Source organism: Polypterus senegalus, chromosome 1 (assembly GCF_016835505.1).
Source record: "Polypterus senegalus isolate Bchr_013 chromosome 1, ASM1683550v1, whole genome shotgun sequence".
NCBI lineage: Eukaryota > Metazoa > Chordata > Cladistia > Polypteriformes > Polypteridae > Polypterus > Polypterus senegalus.
The window spans coordinates 329,415,988-329,435,966 of NC_053154.1; the positions used below are offsets into that span (position 1 = coordinate 329,415,988).

The following is a 19,979-nucleotide window of genomic DNA, read 5'->3' on the forward strand; positions in this document are numbered from 1 at the left end:
AGCCCTTTCTGCACTCACGGCACAAACAGTCGCTTGTTGTATGCAAATGCTCATTTAGACAAGCCAGATTAATTTTGGAACAAAGTGCTTTGGACTGATAAGACAAAAATGGAGTTTTTTTGGTCATAACAAAAAAGCGATTTGCATGGCGAAAGAACAACACCGCATTCCAAAAATACTACCTACTGTCAAATTTGGTGGAGGTTCTATCAAGCTGTGGGGCTGTGTGGCTAGTTCAGGGACTGGGGTCCTTGTTAATGTCGAGGGTCGGATGAATTCCAATCAAATTTCAACAAATTGCTCAGGATAATGTTCAAGCATCAGTCACAAAGTTGAAGTTATGCAGCGGTTGGATATTCCAAAAAGACAATGACCCAAAACACAGTTCAAAATCTACAAAGGCATTCATGCAGAGGGAGAAGTACAATGTTTTGGAATGGCCGTCACAGTCCCCTGACTTGAAAATCATCGACAATCTATGGGATGATTTGAAGCAGGCTGTCCATGCAAGGCAGCCATCAAATTTAACTGAACTGGAGAGATGTTGTATGGAAGAATGGTCAAAAATACCTCCATCCAGAATCCAGACACTCGTCAAAGGCTATAGGAGGCGTCTAGAGGCTGTTAGATTTAAAAAAGGAGGCTCAACTAAGTATTGATGTCATATCTCTGTTGGGTGCCCAAATTTATGCACCTGTCTAATTTTGTTATGATGCATATTGAATATTTTCTGTTAATCCAATTAACTTAATGCCATTGCTGAAATACTACTGTTTCCACAAGGCATGTCATATTAAAAGTTGCTACTTTGAAAGCACAGCCAATGAAACAAAAATCCAAAGAATTAAGAGGGGTCCCCAAACTTTTTCATATGACTGTATGTATGAAATAACAGGCTGATCACATCCCTTATTAATTCCATACAGTATTTTGTGTTCCTGGAAGGGACAATCCTGTACTATAAGTAGCAGATGGCAAGTCTACTAGTGTGTGTGGATGAAGAATATCAAGAAACAGTACAGGAAATGAAAATGATCAAGCAACAGTGACCCGCTAGTGTTATTGATAGACTTCATTTGACAATGTTTCAATTAGTGCTGGGTGGTATGATGAATCTTCTATATCACTGTATTTTTCAAAATTATACCGGTCTCACACTATTCAACGGTATTTTTTTCCCATGCATGAGTTAACCACATTTTCCACTGCAATTACTGCAGTAGACTGGCTAAGAATAACCTATTCCACTGTCGCGAGAATTGTATATTTTACAAAAAAAAAAAAAATTAATGGGCACACAAGTATTAATACAGGTTTGCATGGCCCCATAAAGTGACAGTTTTCAAGGGGGTGGCACTAATGAAGAGAAGGAAACACATTGCATGACAGTTGAAGACAAAATATATAACTTTTTTATTGAACAAATTTTGGAAACAAACTAAACTTTTGACAATATATTTTCAACCATCCAAAGAGGCATTTAGACTTGGTAAAATATCCAGAGGTGCTTGTCAAAATATTGCACTGAACATGTCTTAGAAAAGAAATAAATAGTAAATATTTTTTGTAAACCAACTACACTTTGTTGATGTTAACAACCTCTGTCCACTGACACGTTAAAGTGACTTTTTAAACAACTTTACCATCATTAAACTGCATAATATTTAAACTAATAAATAACAATAAAATAAATAATAGTGCAACTTACAATAATAATACTATTACTTCAAGCCCAGGTGCATTACACAGTATTCACCAAATAAAAATAAAATAAAACAAGTGCAACTTGATGATGACATCTTTAACAACTGACCCATCATTAAGGCAAATTGAATTAATATGGACCTTCCTTCAAGGTAAGCTATATACTGTATTCAAGTTTTGACTTTATATATTCGGGAATGACTTTATATATACAAGTTTTGACTTTATATAGTTAAATTTAGTCATCATTGCATACATTTTTCTTCACCATAGAAATTTAAAGACTAAATTCAACTTCCATTCCTACCAAAGATATTTCTGGCAACTAAATAGAACCTACTTATATCCAAATTCGAGCTATTGAGCTGTCGCCTGCCTGCCTGAATAAGCCACCCTCGCTTCGCTCTTACTTTTTTACCGTTCATTTAATCATGGCTAGTGGCGGAAAAATTATAAAATGGAAGGAGGATTACACTGACTATGGCTTTACCAAAACAATTATTGATGGCGAATAAAGTATCGATTATTCATAAAGCTTCAATTGGTGATGTTTTTCTGTTTAAACCTCATATTTTTTCATACTTCTTCTCAAACCAAGGGGGTGCGAGGGTAAAATAAATCGGGAAGTGCTGATCAATGTAATCGGTGTACCAGGAAATCATGCATTGACAGAAGATCCCCTTTGCTTGGAATGCAGTGTGGTTAAATGCGTTATTTTTTAACACGTTATGGAGCACATGCATCAAAGCTTCTCAGCTGTGCTTGTGCTAAGAAAAGGAAATATTTTAAAAATAACATAATACGATTCTCAATGTAACCTTTTGTAAGTAGTGCCTGGAGGATTCAGTGTGGAGAAACTCTAGAAACAGCATGTGTATTAACTTGTGGATTTTTCTGTGAGTATTTGGTGGCAGCGTCACAAAGTCGCTTCCGTAAGACTGCGTTAGCTGCGGAGCTCAGCTCAGAGCGAAATGAGGTGAATGGGAGGGAGATGATGACGCGACTCCCCCACCCGCCTTAACTGTCAATCCCCCACAAACACAGTCTCTCGGAATTTGCATAAGCACAGCCCTTCACCTGCAATTTTAACTTAGTTACAAAGTGATCAAAACTCTCGTTTATATCCTGTGTCCTCTCATTAAACTTGTATCCCGCATTACCCGTGGGTATGACAAATGCCAGCGGCAGCCTGTCTATGAACTTAATTTAAACTTTAGGTTTACACCGTGCTTTGTTTCCAAAGTAGCAGCACTCATGAATATGGTTGTATATGTCAGTCGCTCGCATCTTATTGTTTCGCTGCCTTCTCAATTATATAATGCATGTTTTCTTCAGTGCTTTTTGGAGCTCTTCCTTGTTTTCTACGTATTGCGTTGACAGTCAGTTCACATGATTATGTGGGAGGCGTGATGATGTCACACGAAACTCCGCCCCCCCCACGGCTTTCGAGCTCAACTGCATTACAGTATATGGAGAAAAATAGCTTCCAGTTATGACCATTACGTAGAATTTCGAAATGAAACCTGCCCAACTTTTGTAAGGAAGCTGTAAGGAAAGAGCCTGCCAAATTTCAGCCTTCCACCCACACGGGAAGTTGGAGAATTAGTGATGAGTCAGTGAGTCAGTCAGTCAATCAGGGCTTTGCCTTTTATTAGTATAGATTAAAGTAGAATGTTGTAAACTAAACTTCACCCTAAAATCAATTTTTAATTTACTAGATTTTCTCAAACCCCGTCATAAGTTAATATAGCACATTAAATGCTTTGTGTTGTGTTCCCCGACCCAGTTGTTAATTGCTACGTGCTTCTTAAACTGACTTCCTCTATACTAAGAGGAGGCACCGGCAGCGATCGCTGCACAGAATCCATTCACTTCATGATATTCCTGCTCTCTGAAAATTTAGAATGCTAAGATAAATACTTGATATTTTCAGGATGAAATGCATTAAAGCAGGTATTAAACATGCACAGTAGTGTGGCGGTAGTGCTGCTCCCTCACAGTAATGAGTCCCCAGGTGTACGGTCAGTGTAGAGAACTTTATGGAAGGTGTAATGAGGCTCCAAAAAACTGGATGTATGAATAGGTATCACACAGGTTTAACTTAAATATTGTGTAAATGTTGGGTTCATGATCTGGTGGTTGGAGACATGAACACAGCATTCAATGGATGTTCACCTGAGCGGGCTTTCTTTATTGCATTCATTGTCTCTGTCTGATGTACCAAACCCTCAGTTCCTACCCTTCCTTTTTCTTTCTCCACATAACCAATCACCATACAATAAACGTCTTTGTGAAATTAAAACTAGTCATAAACTTGGTGTTCCAAACTTTTAAAAAAAAAAAAATCTGTGTTATACATGTTTAATTATGCCATCCATTCAAGGTTTCGCCCATCCCAGCAAGCACTGTGTGTGAGGCAGGAGGAAATCGCATTTACATCGCAGGATGAAAACGAGTAATACATACACTAGCAGGGTCAATATAGCATAACACCCCCCCACATCCTACATGACTTTGAAAGGACACTGAAGCACGCTGGGTAAACGTACCAGAAAAACATGCAAATTCAAAGCAGGGAACACCCGGGACCCCATTGCTGCGAGGCAGCAGTGCAACCTCCATGCCACCATGCCCACACATGATTAATACATGCTTTAATGCATTTCATCATGAAAATTATATCAAGTATTTATCTTAGCATTTTAAATGTTCAGGGAGCAGGAATATCATGAAATTAATGTATTCTGTGTGCTGCCTCTGCCTCTTCTTCGTGCAAGAGGAAGTCAAGAAGCACGTAGCGATTAACATGGCTCCGGGAACACTTAACACAATGCATTTAATGTGCTACATAACTTATGACGGGGTTCGAGAAAATCTAGTAAATTAAATACTCATTTTATGATGAAGATTAGTTTAAGGTGTTCTAATTTAATAACAAATTACGAGAATAAAGTCAACATGTTGACTTTAATCTCGACAAACGGCAAGAATAAAGTCAACATGTTGTCACACTATTACACAGTACCCTGGTACATTACACAGTATTGAAAAAAATAAAACAAGTACAACTTGGCTTGCAGTATTATCCAGTAGTATAGAAACAGTATTCACACATTAGAACATAATGGTCCACATCTGACCTTTTAAATCCAAAGTATCTCCAGAAAACAGACGTGGCTCCTTTTTCCAGAAAAAGTTCTTCTGTGTCATCATGTTCAACTTTATCGTTTGCTACAGCTTCAGTTTTAGAATGTCCTCTGTCCATTTTCACTGCAATACCTCCACTGCTCCATTGCATGCCTGTTTAGCGGTATAGCAGTGAAAAAGAGCCCCCGCGCAACACCTCCACTAATACATGTACTCCGTTGCATGTGTTTAGCTGTGTAGCAGTGAAAAAGGTCCACCTTAAACAGTTTCCCGCTACACCAAGTTCTGAACATTGTTTAGGCAATTTAAACCGGTGTTGCGGTATGAATCGGTATGCCGCCCAGCACTAGCTTCAATACAAATATGAAAAGCATGGTCAAATTGATTGAGGATTAAATAACAGATTTATGGGTTACGTTAAAAAGTTTAATCACAGAATATTTAACATGTTAAGCAGATGCATTACCAGTGATTAATCAGCAGCTCTACTTTTTGGTAATTCAACATTAGTGAGCAAATTACAGTACTCATATTCTATTATACCATACCAGTATGGGGAAACACATAGGACAACAAAAAGTGTTATTTTGCTTCACTTCTCACTGCACAAAAACATCAAAAAGAACAGGATATCATTTCATAAATAAGCAATGTCAAATGAATTGCCATGAGATTCAAATTTAGATAACATAATTTGATAGAACCATGTGGGCCACAAAGCAAAACCAGAAAAAATTAACATTAGGCCAAAAACTAAATACAAGCTTACTTCCAGAATATGTTGATAATGACTAGGTGTGTCATGCACTAATTTTTTTAAATACCATTAAAGGTAGTCAATTGCACCCTTATGTTACTGAAACGTAGTACTGTCTGCAGATATCACTAGTTAACAGTTTTGTCCCAAGGATTATGCCAAGCTCTCCGAGTATACTTATAATGCTGAATCCAAATATCAAATAGTATTTTCTTTATTAGGCTGAGTTGTCTTCTTAAAATAGTTATATTTTCATCATTTAGTGTTTACATGGAATAAAAAGTTAAAATGAATAAAAAATTAATTCAGTTATAAGAGTCCGGGCCACAAACACAAAGTGGATGAGTGGTGCTTGTTCATTGACTTTAAGTCAGCTCAAACCTGTCCTTGTATGTAATGGAAATTAATTCCTTTCTATACCTATAGCACATGCTATATAAACAGTCCACTTGTAGACCGTGAGAAAGTCTACCTATTTCGTGATCACATCAAACTTGGACTTATGATAAACAGTGTTAAAGCAGTGGATAAAACACAAATGGGATTTGAGTACTTGAATAATAAAACTTCCCCAGATTAGTGATGCCAAGATTAAAGAAGACTTGTTTGTAAATCCTCATATCAGAGAAGTGCTAACAGATAAGATATTTGAAGAATAGCTAAATGAAGTTGAGAAATTTGTTTGGTAGAGCTTCTACACAAACTTTTTGGGAAACTAAGTCTGAACACTATGCTGATACAGTGAGTGACCTTTCCAATTCATACCAAACTGCTGTACCCTAAACGAATATTGAAATGTTTTGGTAGTGTGACGCTTATTATATACATTTCTAATTTGGCTGAGCTAAACAAGTTAGTGTTGGGAGCATGTATCTGAATTACAAGAGAAATATTTTTAAATGTAGTAAAGAAATATCACTATATCTTCAAACCACTGACATAGTGAGACACAGGATTACAAAAAGTATGACTGAAGTTTAATCACTTCTCCTTTCAAATAAAGAAATGGGTAAGTTCAAAGTAAAATCTAAAACCATTATCCAAACAGGAATTGGTTTTGATTGTCTTGTTTTTTTGAAGTAATACAATTTTCTAAAGCACAGCCCAAAAAATTCCAAATCAGAGATGAAACAATGCCTACGTATTTAATAAATTCTTACATTGTCTAATTAGAACCAATTCTGCTTCCTGTTGCCATTCCTAGCAGTAAAATTTACAAATGTATAGCACTGGACAAATTAAGCTATTATGAAAAAGAATAAATAGACACAGAGAGACTGAGTTTGACAGAAGGTAAAAGAAATGTCAAATTAGGCAAATACAGATTGTGTTACACTTACCAACTCTTCTTAATGAGCCAGATGTGCCTCCACTGGAACAACGGCCATTAGCAACCTGAAAGGGAGAGACGGTAGCCAAAAAAATCAGTCTCATTAACAAGGTTTCTTGAAAGTCAGGTAGAGATTGCTATATGAATAGCATATTTAGTACACTTGATAGTTTTCTTTCAAAAAAATGTACAACACATTTAAATGCATAGCACACTCATGTAACATGAGCAACCCGGTAGTTAAAATGAGAATTACTAAACAGATGTCAGTCTGTTCTTTACTTGGAAATTTTCATTCTTCAGCTAGCAGATAAGCTTGCCCGACTTTGCAGGATGTCTGTTTCATGCTCCAGCTGGGGCACCAGATCTTAAGAGAGGTAAAGATTTTTAGTTTATGGACAAAGTTCATAAATTGACAAAGGCATAGAGAAATTCATCTTTACTTACTCTTGTGTTTGAACTACAATCAGAGATTTTTTTCAACAAAAGACTGAATTTAGTACACTTTATTTATAACACAAGGATAAAAGAAGGAGCATATATGCAAGTAAATGCCAAAAAATGGACAATAAGTGAATACCACCAAAATACACATCTATGTTAGCTTGGTTTTATCTCCTCTTTCCTATAGAGCAAGGCATAGACATATCAATATTTATTATTATATATATATATATTTATTATCTTAATTTTGGTCAAATTAATTCCCCAAGGGAACATTAACTTAGGACTGGTGTTTAAATGTGTTCATACGAGTTCTGCAAATATATTTACTTTTACTGTAACTACAAACACAGCCTCCAAATTAAAATTCTTAGCAATACTAATTGTGCTACCCATCTAAGACAGATTGAAATCTAAAGTAATCAACACAGACCTCGGTGTGAACGTTTGCAGTGCACCATGCAAATCCCTCTTACAGTATATGCCATTGGTATGGGATTCATAAAAGCAGTGTAAATGTTTGTTATGCACCATCTATTGGAATGATACATGCAATTCATTTTATTACTAAAAATGTTTTTACTGCACTCTCTTTTGGAATGACATAGACAGCAACCTGACAGACGCTAATCATTTTATTATGGTGGATACTTATTACTTTTGGATTCCTGTAGTCTTAAGGGATAGAGATGACTATGTTCCGATTTCTTCAGGGTCCGTGGAGAGTTCTTCTCTGGCACATGTGGAAGGATGTCAAGCACAGTAGTGTTATTTTGTCCAGAGCAATTTCTCTCACTTGGCTTGAGTTGCACCTTGTGACGGCTCCCAATGCCAATTACAGTTTTTGGCATTTTACACACAGTGGTGTTCTTATTCTAGTATACAAATATGTCCACTGGAAAGTTCTTGAGCAAGCAACCAGTTTCTTTAACAAGATGGATGCTTTGCTTTTACAGACAGTTTCTTTCTTGTGCATCTTGTTGTCCTTTAGGAAGGCTGGATTTAACGGGATACTCACTCTGTTATGGATGGCCCTCCACACTTGTACATTCAGCACTAGATTATCCTCTACAGTAGCAGGGTTGTTACAGCCTCTGTTACAAACATGCCCTAATTGAAGCCAGGTACAGCATAGACAAAGAGCATGCAACTCCTGTTTTCAATTTTTTGGTGATCACAGGAATATACCTTTGTCTATTAGGGCTGATCACAGTTGGCTTTTGATCATTATTTTTCACCAACTGTGATCATAAAGGGTACAACATGAGACCTCCTTGAGTTAGTATCAGTGTCACTTAATTGTGACTAATACAGTCGTATGAGAAAGTGCATTTAAAAAAGACCCAGTGCAGCCTCTAAGAAATATAGCTGATATGATTTTTTTTTATGTTAACTGTCAGTAAATGGAGATGATGCAAGCTTTGCCTTGTAGTGTGAAAGGTCATACAGCATGCTATTATAAAAGGGGAAAAAAGGGCAATAACATTTCCACTCAAAGTGAAATCAGGAAAATCAGGACAGATCAGCAAAAAAAGTAGTTTGTAGAGATGGGGAGAAAAAAGTTGACCAATGATGACCAATGTTGTGCAGTGAAAAATGATGTGTAAAAAAAGTCCATGGCAAAAACAAAATAAACAAAATGTGTGTGTTACTCGTGTCCCATATTTCACAAGACCATTATCTAATTGTAGTGCTCACAATGTAAGAAACACATGCACAGTTTGCTAAAATAGTATTAATAGTTACTACTGGAAAAAGTAGTGCATATCAAAAACAAAGGCATTCCAATAATACTATACTTTTTGAATTGAAAATTTGCCTCTCCCCCTCAATCACTTCAAGACTTTTGAGTGGAGTATTCCTGTAACAGACTTTAATGCAATCTCACTTTTTGGTTTCTCTGTAGATCATTTGCTTTTGTTAGATTCAAAGAACATTTAACTCCTTTGTTATATTAAACAGCTTCTTTATAGATCTGAATATATTTGGCATATAAGCATCATGAAAGTCAGGTTAAGATGAATGATGGGCCTTCACTCTGGATCTACACAGATTCTGCATGACAGTTAGTTAGAAGGGATTGTCTACTGGGCCATTTACTACCAGAATGCTGCAATTCAGCTCTATACATAAATGATAAACTGTCAAAACTTGCAAAAAAATGTAAAGCGATATATTAGAAAGAGACTGCTTTCTTATCAAAAGTAACACTGTCAAAAATGTAAAGAAACTTATTTTCACCAGCAACATGACTAAAAGACTGCATTTGTATTAGAGAACCTGAATTGTGGCACCATGTGGAGCGTTTTCTTAGATTCACATGTGCCCCAAACCTGTACAAATCCCATACCAAATGTCATGCGTATAACAGAGACATAGCAACCAGAATGGCACACACAAACAGATACACACTACAGCCATTGTATTAAAAGTGATAAAGTGATTTTTATCAATCCTTTCATAGCAATTTAATGAATCAATGCAATGAAATTAGAATTTCAGGAACCTAAAGTAGAAGATGAATCACCCAGTTCCCAAAAGAAAAGTGATTTGTAAAAACTGATCTTTAAATGACTAACAGATATCCTTTTGGCAAGCGGAATGAAGGCAAAACAAAGTCCGATTCATGATCATTTTTAATCCATATTACACTGGGATCAGACAGACTTGCAATTGTTTGCATTAGAGGAAAATGTTTAAAACAAAAATTGAACTAGTCCCAGTATCAGTGTAGTTACTGACTAGAGCTGCAAGTTCAAGCTGTGAGATACATAAGCAGCTCTCAGGTGATACATGGGGGAAAGACAGAACATACACACACAGTGTTGTGAGACTTCACTCCCATCTTTTTCACTACTTAGTTGGAGCCAGAGGTAAATCCAACCTTCTCACTCCCCACCACTTTGCAAATACCCCAGACTGCCCAGAAACAATGCATTAAAACACAAGGATTTTTGTGAAAAACATCTTAAGTGAGTGTTGTCTTTCTCACCCCTTTCCACTCAACAAGAAATTTGCAAAGTCTCTCTCTTGTTCTCTCTGGTAAATCCACAAAAAGTTACAAATATTTTTAGCTTTGGTAAACATTTTTAGTGTATGATTATTTTTTTAAATATTTGTAGAGATTGTCAGACTAATGCAGAAGAATATACAAGGAACAAAGACAAATATTTATTATTAATAAATGTATCTAACATTACATTTCAGTATTTACTAATATTAATCAATAATGGAAAGCTTTTGTTTTAGATGGGATTGTCAATGTTCAGGAGCTTTCATCCTTCCTTAAAAATTAATACAGGAGCAGTAATTGCTTTTGCATTATTTTGCACTTTTTTAACCTGAAGTATGTAAATTGTGAATACTACTTTTGATCTGAATTCACAAGCATGCAGAATAATTTTGCATATTAAAAGTACAGTGGTGCCTCATATTTCAAACTTCGTTTCAGGAGATCATTTGAAGTAAATGTTCGAAGTCCGAATCAATTTTCCCCATTAGAATTAATGGAAAATGAATTAATTCCCTGAACAAAAACATTACCCATTTTGATGCAGCAAATACACAATTTAAGGTAAAACACAATTAAAGCCCTAAATAATAAATAATAAAAACCATAAATAAAACATGTAAACACTATATAATAAAATGTGCTGTGTGGCTGGTGGAGAGGAGCAGAAAGGTTACTATTTGGAAGGGAAGTCACTTTCCATAAACATGCTTTGCGGCAAGTTCCTTTATCACCTCATTTATCAACACTACAACGGTCCGCTTTGGCTCTGGTGCTTCCACACTTCTTGGATGCCAAGCCACCAAAAATAAAGTGAAAAGAGCACTGAAAAAACGTAAGCGCAAGGCAAGAGATGGTTTCACAGTGAGAGTGAAACAATTTAGGCACACAACAGTTTACATTTATGCTTGCTGCTTAAGCACAATTTGTTGCTGCATTTTTTCACTGCACTCGTAGTTCAAACGTAGAAGCATCATTCAAACTTCGGGTCAAATTTGCTGTTCAAATTATGGAACGTTCAAAATACGAGGCACCACTGTATGTAAATTTTATGCTTAATTTTATGTTTAATTTTATTTTAAACATACTGATGCCTGAACAAGTAAAATTATAATATAAGGGATGGAGGATTTAAGAAACACCACCTTTAGTTGTCTGCACCTAATCAGGGGGTTGGTTGTTTCGAAACACTCAATTCTGGAAAAGGATATGCCAAAGAAACAAAAAACACACACACCTTGAGAACCCCAAATGCATACAATCTGAGAATCCCTTACTTGGAGGTATCAAACAACATTTGATCACATACAATTATTGGCACCCCTAGTACAGAGGAGTAAAAAGTGTTTAAAACAAAAATACACTTTAGTGAATTAACTTAATTTTGCAATGAAGGAAAAAAATTGGTTCATCAAAAAAAAAACACATGGGCCACAATTATAGGCACCCCTAGAAATTCTTATGGACAAAATGTAATAAAGCATTTTCCATCAATACATTATGTTTCTAAGATGATCAGAGTGTGTTGAAACTTTCAAGCAGCAACCTAGGACTTCCTGCTTCACTGGGGTATAAATATAAGGTCACAATAAGGACAAATATTTATTCATCAATAAGAGATAAAAGAACACAATTCAAATGCGAGAAAAGTGTGTTGACCTTCATATAAAAAAATGTGACTCACCTGAAAGGCACATAATAGCTACTGTTTGGGCAATAATAAAAAAGTTGCATGTTTGGGTCACTAAGTTTCCAGACATTACCTTCATGCCAACCGATTATTTGGAAGGTATGGCTGAAAAAAAACATTGCTGTCATTTTACCACAAAAATAAGCACCTGTTTACTAAATGCTGCTGAAATTTTAATTGCAAGCATGTATCATCAAATTAAATGAAAATTGCGTTTTTGGTAACAGTGACTCAAGTTAGATCTGGCGTGAAAAGAATGATGGATATGCGAAATAGAACCTGATGGCCACTGTCAAGTATGGTGCACTTTCTGTGATGTTGTGGGGCTGCCTTTTCTCCACAGGCCCTAGGAACATTGTTAGAGTGCATGATTATCATGGAACTCGTGAAAAACTAGGAGATTAAGTTTAAATCTGGCTGCCTCCAAAACATATGTCCAAATCAACACAAAAATGGTTAAAAGGAACACAAAGTTTAATTTCTGCCATGGCTGCCAGAGTCTCCTGACCTAATCTCATTGAAAACCTTGTAGGGTGAGCTGAACAGGACAGTGCACAATACAGGACCTTGGACACTGGATGATCTGGAAAGATATTTTAATAATAATAATTCTTTGCATTTATATAGCACTTTTCTCACTACTCAAAGCGCTCAGCAATTGCAGGTTAAGGGCCTTGCTCAAGGGCCCAACAGAGCAGAGTCCATTTTCACATTTACGGGATTCGAACCAGCAACCGACTGCCAGTGCACATCCCTAGCCTCAGAGCATTTTAAAGAGGAATGGTCTCTGATTCCCTGCTCTGTATTCTCCAACCTTAAAAGATAGGAGATGACTCAATCCTCTCTTATTTTCAGAGGAAGCTGGTAAAAAAAGTTTCGAGTTGGGCAGGCAATAATCATCACACGTGTAGTTATGTTAAAAATAATTTCTTGAAGAGGAATTATTTTTCTCAAAATAAACTTACTTCAGGTAATGATTAGATTTCTTATTTTTCAGTGCAAGATTAAGGTAATTCAACCAAAGTTGAATTTTTAAGAACTTTTTTTTCCCCCAATAATCTTTACCAGGGGTGCCAATAATTGTGGAGGAGACTGTGTGTGTTGGTAGTCTACTGTAGTTAAGAATTTATTTTGATAGGTCAACTGTTATCCCATATCCAGCTGTGTGACTACTGTTAGCAGAGATCCAATTTGGTAGGCCTCGCCTTTATATATAAAAAAAAAAAACCCAAATACATACAATTTGGGAACCCCCTGGATTATACTGTTAGTATTTAGTCAAATGATACTTGCATCAATGTGTTATACTGTCAACTAAGAGAACATATTCAGAACAAAATTAACGGATTTAATTGAAGGTCTCACAGACAGGAACCATCACCACTATAGAAAAAAAGAGGAAGGAGAAAAGAACCCTACTAAAGAGTACTGCAATATTTTTTGTAAAACTATAGTACTGATACACTAAGGAAAAATTTCAGGAATTTAACACTTTCCTGCCTTACAGTATACAGATACGAGAAACTATGCTATAGCATACAGCAGTGGTAATAAAAATAAAGTACAATCTGTCATGTTATGGCCATATTACCTATCACTGATCAGATCATTTGCAATTTAGATAGGTGGTCAATCAATTGTAGCGTTGCAAGTAATAAGCAAAATACCTAGGCTGAAATCGCACATCATAATAAAGCTTCTGTGGACACTTGGCTTTCCCCTGTTCTAAGTGGCAAAAGTTAATCTAAATCTGAGCTACAAGGAAACTCAAGCAGCAAAAGAAAACTGGAAGTGAAGCATCACAAGACCTGATTCCCACCTCATTAACAAAGAAGGAACTTTAATGTTTTGAGAAAAGAATAATGTGCAACAAGAAAAATTCAAATATCAACTCGTGGTTTAAAACCCTACTACAAACCTAAGGGCTCAACTCATTCTAGCTCTGGGCAAACATCAGTTGATGTACCAATGTGTGTATAGCAAACAGTAACTGAATATTCAGTCTTATTGTGTAGATTACCAAAATATTTTAAATCCAAATGTATTATATTGAGGAGAAAAAACAGTTTAATTTCGGAGGTTTGGTACAGTGCAAAAGAATAACATTTTCGACTATAGGGATACAATTTAAACCTCAGCTTCAGTGTAATATACTTAATATACTGAAGAGAAAAAAAAAAACACACCCACACATTGTGCTATAATCTAATTATTGGATCACCACCCTGGCAATTCCCACTGTTATTGCAAAGCATCACCTGTTTCATTTTGTCATTCCAATGTAATGGCAAAATATTATAGTCATATAATAAGCTTTAAAGATGAACAAAATGAAAACTAGATATAAACAGCACATTTACAGAATAGTAAAACAAAAAAACTTTGAATCACGCAAATAGAAAGAGTACTGTTATTAAAGCGGGAAAACTACTGGAATTGAGAAGTTGAAGGTTGACACAGTCATCTCATACTATAAAACTACTGAAAGAAACAATATTTTTCAGTCATCAAAATGAGTCCCTTATACTCCTTTGTATGAAATTGTACCTGCTGGTTGGTATAGCAGCATTTACTTGAACAGTTCTTAAATAAGTACATACCACTCAACATTTCATCTGACATCTAAAAACAAAAAACCTGCTATGGCACATAAATTTAGTTCTGACTAAGTTGTTTCATAGGAGACACTTTGATTTCTATAAAGTTAGAAAATGTCATTCAAAACAATGTACATGTATATTGAAAGAATGGCAGAAATAAGTTTAGTTTAATGAGAAAAACAAACAATAGCATTAAGACTCTATTAAAGAAAAAATAAAATATTTCACTCACCATTGCAGAGCTAGAAGTGTCACCAGCTGGTGACATTTTTCTTAACAGGTCTTCCTGAAAGAGATGAAGGCTGTTGGGAAGGACTCCTGAGGTTGCACACAGACCACTCGCACCAAAATTCTTCTGTGAAGTGTTTCCACTCGAGCTTCGAGCCAGCGAAGCCAAAAGGCCTAGGTTATTTACGGAGCCCAGAGGCTCCTTAGAAGCCTTGTTGGCAATTTCGGTTATGTCTCTTGCCTCCGTTTTAGAAAGAACATTGGGCCGCTTGCCTGTAGAGTCCACTGCTACACCACGATATCTGGGAGTTCGAATAGGAGAAGCACTTGGCATGCTGGAGCGCTCCCCAGACTTCAGCATTGTGTGGGCCATATGAGGCCGAAGGCTAGCACTGTACTCAAAAGGTTTAGGAAGTCTCTGTAATTTTCCAATAGTGCTCAGCTGTGACGGATACTGGAGTCCAGCCAACACTTTAACGGCCTTTAATGATGTCTGGTCAGTACTCAAAACTCCTGTGTCCATAGAATCAGAGCTCAGTGCCTTAGGTATAAAATGTAAAACTGCATCCTCTTCTATTGATCCCAGTCCTTTACTTGTGTGTTCAAGCTCAATGCTTACAGTTGAACTTGGATCACAGTCAGCAACGCTTTCACTTACCACAGCAAAAGGATCCTCATGGGTACTGCTCACAAGATCATCTTCAATTTGTAGGGAGTATTTCTGAGAGTCTAGTGTCTCTTCTAGGATGTCACATTCCTCCCTGTCCTCTAGAGAGGTTAAAGGAGGAAGAGAATTTCTTAAAAGTTTTGAATTTCCAAGTTCCACCCGTGACACTTTGGGAGGAGATCTAATTTTGGTCAATGGTGATCCAAGCACAGGACACTTCCAGGTTTCTTCTTCATTTAGCAGATAGCAGCTGGAAGAAGGAACTGTGCTGCTGCCAGATGAAGTAAGTGTTGACAATGGTGAGTGTACAGATGAAGCAGCAACTGAGGGATTCTGGTCACCTACTGGAGGTAGACATGATGCAGGATTCAAGGACTGGCCAATGTGAGGAAGGACTCGAAAAAGGCGCTGACGAGCAGTATTCATAGGGCTACTTGAGGCACGTGGACCAATGGGGGGCCTTGGCTTCACTTTGGCAGTCTTCTTGGGCTGTAAAAGAGAAACACCATTGAAAATAAATGTATTTTCTGTTTAGATTGTTGGTGTTTCTCACCTAAAAACAAAACTAAGTTTGAACAGCAATCATGAAGGCTCTAACCATCTAGACAAATCAGATGTAATAAGAGAAGGTTTTAATTATACATTAACCAACTCCACTAATTTGGGGGATAAAAAAAAAAAGAAAAGATTCCTTTAAAATTGTGTAGTATAGTAAATACAGGAGTTAAGCCTCAACAAAAGTCTGTGAAAAGAAAAAAACAGATATAAAAATCTTCAAAACATTTATAAAAACATGATAATGTCTCAGTAATGCTACTCTCAGCTCTTCTGTTGCATTAGAGCTTCTATTTTCAATTTGTTTCCTCTGACTGCCTGGTTATTTTTTTTTACCAATGAAATTACTTAAAATTATTTAAAACAGACTGTCTAGAACCCTAGGAATCCTTTAAATGCAGTTTTTCCCTTTGCTCTAGTCAATCACAACAGACACTTCTACGTCTTGCTGAATCTTAGCATTACAGAAAAAAACATAGCACATATTTTATATATGAAGCCCTCAAAGATAAAATACTCAGTATTCGCTTATCTTTTACACCGCAAATTTTTATCTGAATTGCAAAGTGTTCTATAAATGCTGTTTTTCTAAGATTGTTTTCCACCTTTTATGCAAGGGCACTTTTATGAGACAGTGCAACCTTTTCAAATAAAACTCCATCTGACTCCTCTAAGTTATGATTCCTTTGAAATTGATGTATAGACTCCCAACCTACTGAATTGCAGTTTACTTTCAGTTTTGGAGTGAATCATGCACAGAGGAAAAGAAAATGCTATGCATACTGGAATAGATGGATTTCTTGGAATGCACAAAGATAGTGTTATGTAAATGAGATGTTTCCAGGATTTGTACCATAACCCAAAACAGTAGAATTCCTAATCCAAATAATGGGGAAGTGATAAAACACAAAACAGATTAAGTTACCTGGAAAGAAGTTACATTCAGCTTGGAATACCCTGGTGTTAGTTATATAGCATTGATCTGACTTTGATACAATTTATTAATCCCGGAGAATAAAGAAAACAAGCTGGATGGAAGGTTAAATTAGTATGCTCTTTGTCCACACGCTTTGCCATAACACCTGCTAGTGCTGGGCGGTATACCGGTTCACACTGAAAACCGTTTTTTATTTTTGTTATGATATGGATTATTCTTATACTGCAACACCGGTTTAAATTGCCTAAACAACGTTCGGAACGTGGCGCAGCAGGAAAGTATTTAAGGGGGGGACCTTTTCACTGCTACACCGCTAAACACATACAACGGAGTACATGCGTTAGTGGAGGTGTTGTGTGGGGGCTCTTTTTCACTGCTACATTGCTAAATAGGCATGCAATGGAGTACATGCGGAAGTGGAGGTATTGCGCGGTGAAAATGGACAGAGAACATTCCGAAACTGAAGCTGTAGCAGACGATAAAGTTGAACATGATGACACAGAAGAACTTTTGCCGAAGAAAAGGAGTCACGTCCATTGCCTGGTGATACTTTGGTTTTAAAAGGTCGGATGTGGACCATTATGTTCAAATCACTGAATACTGTTTCTATACTACTGGATAATACTACCACAAGCCAAGTTGTACTTGTTTTATTTTTATTCAATACAGTGTAATGTACCTGGATACTGTGTAATAGTGCGACGACATGTTGACTTTAAATTAAAGTGGAAATGTCGAGAATAAACACTTATATCACGATTAAAGTCGACATGTTGACTTTATTCTCATAATTTGTCATTAAAGTAGAACATCGTAAACTAAACTTCATCGTAAAGTGAATATTTAATTTACTAGATTTTCTCAAACCCCGTCATAATTTATATAGCACATTAAATGCTTTGTGTTAAGTGTTCCCTGAGCCATGTTAAATCAGTACGTACTTCTTAAACCGACTTCCTTTTGTACTGAGGAAGTGTCGGCAGCGATCGCCATACAGAATGCATTCACTTCATGATATTTCTGCTCCCTGAACATTTAGAACTAGCCAACCCGTAGCGTACCATACGCCGCATAATCAGGCTGGTTTTTTTTTTTAATGATTTTTAAGCGCAGGGAGAAAATTAACATTTGAAAAATCGGTAATTTAATAAATCAGCAAGAAAAGCAACATTGTAACAAATCATGGAACGAACCAACACACAATCGTCCGTGTCTGAAAACTGGCGGACCGCAATACGCGCCTTCTCTTGCTAGACGAAGGAATGGGGTGCATGGCGCGGAGTGTGGAACGGGAGGACAGGAGAAGGACGTCCATTCAGCTCCCTCCGTCATGCTAGTCTGCTGAATTCTCGTTCAGTATGTACTGCCCGCTCATGTGCCCACCTCCAACTCGTCACTTGAGTCGTTGGCTGCTTTTCTATATATAATCCACCAAGACACCCGACCACAGTAGTAGCGAGGTGGGAGGGGGGTGTGCACAAAGGATAGGGATGCAACCAGTGGGAGCGTATGAGTCGCACTTCGTGGGAATTCCATGGTTTGCAGCCCGAATGGGGTTCAACGGCTTACCCATGCCTCTCTGCGCCGAGTAGACACACGCTCAATCTCATGAAAAATTATTTATTGAATGCTAAACACTTCTGGAAAGACACAGTTGTCTAAAACGGGTTGGTGTGAGAATACAACAGTAAGTGAATGAAAAGATGGAACGCTGGAGAGAGCAACATAGAATTGTCCGTGAGTGAAGACGACGCATGTTTGTCGCGGATGCGAATTGCTGTATGTAGCGTGTAAAACAGTTTGCAATGGTGCACGAGGTCATGCATCGTAACCGAAAAATTGGTTTTTAAAGACTGCTTACTTCATTGTGTTTTAACCTCAGTTGTAAAGGATTGTTTTAAGGATCCCACGGGATACCCCTCGCAAACTGTTTTACACGCTGCATATGGCGACTCCGCGAGAAACATGCCTCTATGAACAGTCAAGGTGGCTTAGAGGTACATGAGGCCTCTACGACAGACGAATATAAATGACGCCGTTCTTTCTGTGTCGTCGCGCCCGAGTTGGTGGGCGTGGCTCTGCGAGTTGTCGTTTCCAATGGTCTTGGAGTTGGTGGCCGTGGCTCCTCCCTGCGTGCGCCATAGGTATCTTACTTGTCGGCGGCTTAGTGAATTCACGCCCCTTCCGGCCTGCTTTCCATGGGTGTCTTGCCTTAGTGAATTATATATATATATATATATATATATATAAGCCAACCCGCGGCGTACCATACGCCTCATAATCAGGCCGTTATTTTAATGATTTTTAAGCACAGGGAGAAAATTAACATTTGAAAAATTGGTAATGTAATAAATCAGCATGAAAAGCAACATTGTAACAATGCACGGAACAAACCAACACACAATCGTCCGTGCGGCGCTCAGGCACGGAGGGTGGAACGGGAAGAGAGGAGAAGGACATCCACCCCGCTCCCTCCATCATGCTAGTCTGCTGATTTCTCGTCCAGTATACACTGCCCGCTCATTGTCTTTGTACAGTCCAGATGCACCTGTGACTCACGTAGACTTTTCATTGCTCTGTGCGGTTTTGGCTGCCTTTCCATATATAATCCACAAAGACACCCGACCATGGTAGTAGCGATGTGGGAGGGGGGTGTGTACAAAGTGCAGGAGCATCTAAGAAGACGCATGTTTGTCGTGGATGCGAATTGCTCTATGTAGCGTGTAAAACAGTTTGCTATGGTCACGCTCGTGCACCGTAACCGGAAACTTGGTTTTTAAAGACTGCTTACTTCATTGTGTATACGACTGTAGGTGAATGAAAAGATACAACTCTGGAGAGGGTAACATACAATACAGCGTTGTACACGCGGCACAGAGCGATTCACATCCGCGACAAATGTGAATCTTC

General features: G+C 37.4%; 1 protein-coding gene across 1 annotated transcript in view; it reads right to left on the reverse strand.

The window, feature by feature from the left end:
• Positions 1 to 19,979, reverse strand: part of zfand4 (zinc finger, AN1-type domain 4) — an 84,269-nt gene that overhangs the window by 12,003 nt on the left and 52,287 nt on the right. Inside the window, exons 7-8 of the mRNA XM_039737951.1 lie at positions 14,915 to 16,066; positions 6,949 to 7,003 (exon numbers count right to left, since the gene is read on the reverse strand). Coding sequence (XP_039593885.1) covers positions 6,949 to 7,003; positions 14,915 to 16,066 — 1,207 coding nt within the window. The remainder of the gene's footprint in view (positions 1 to 6,948; positions 7,004 to 14,914; positions 16,067 to 19,979) is intronic.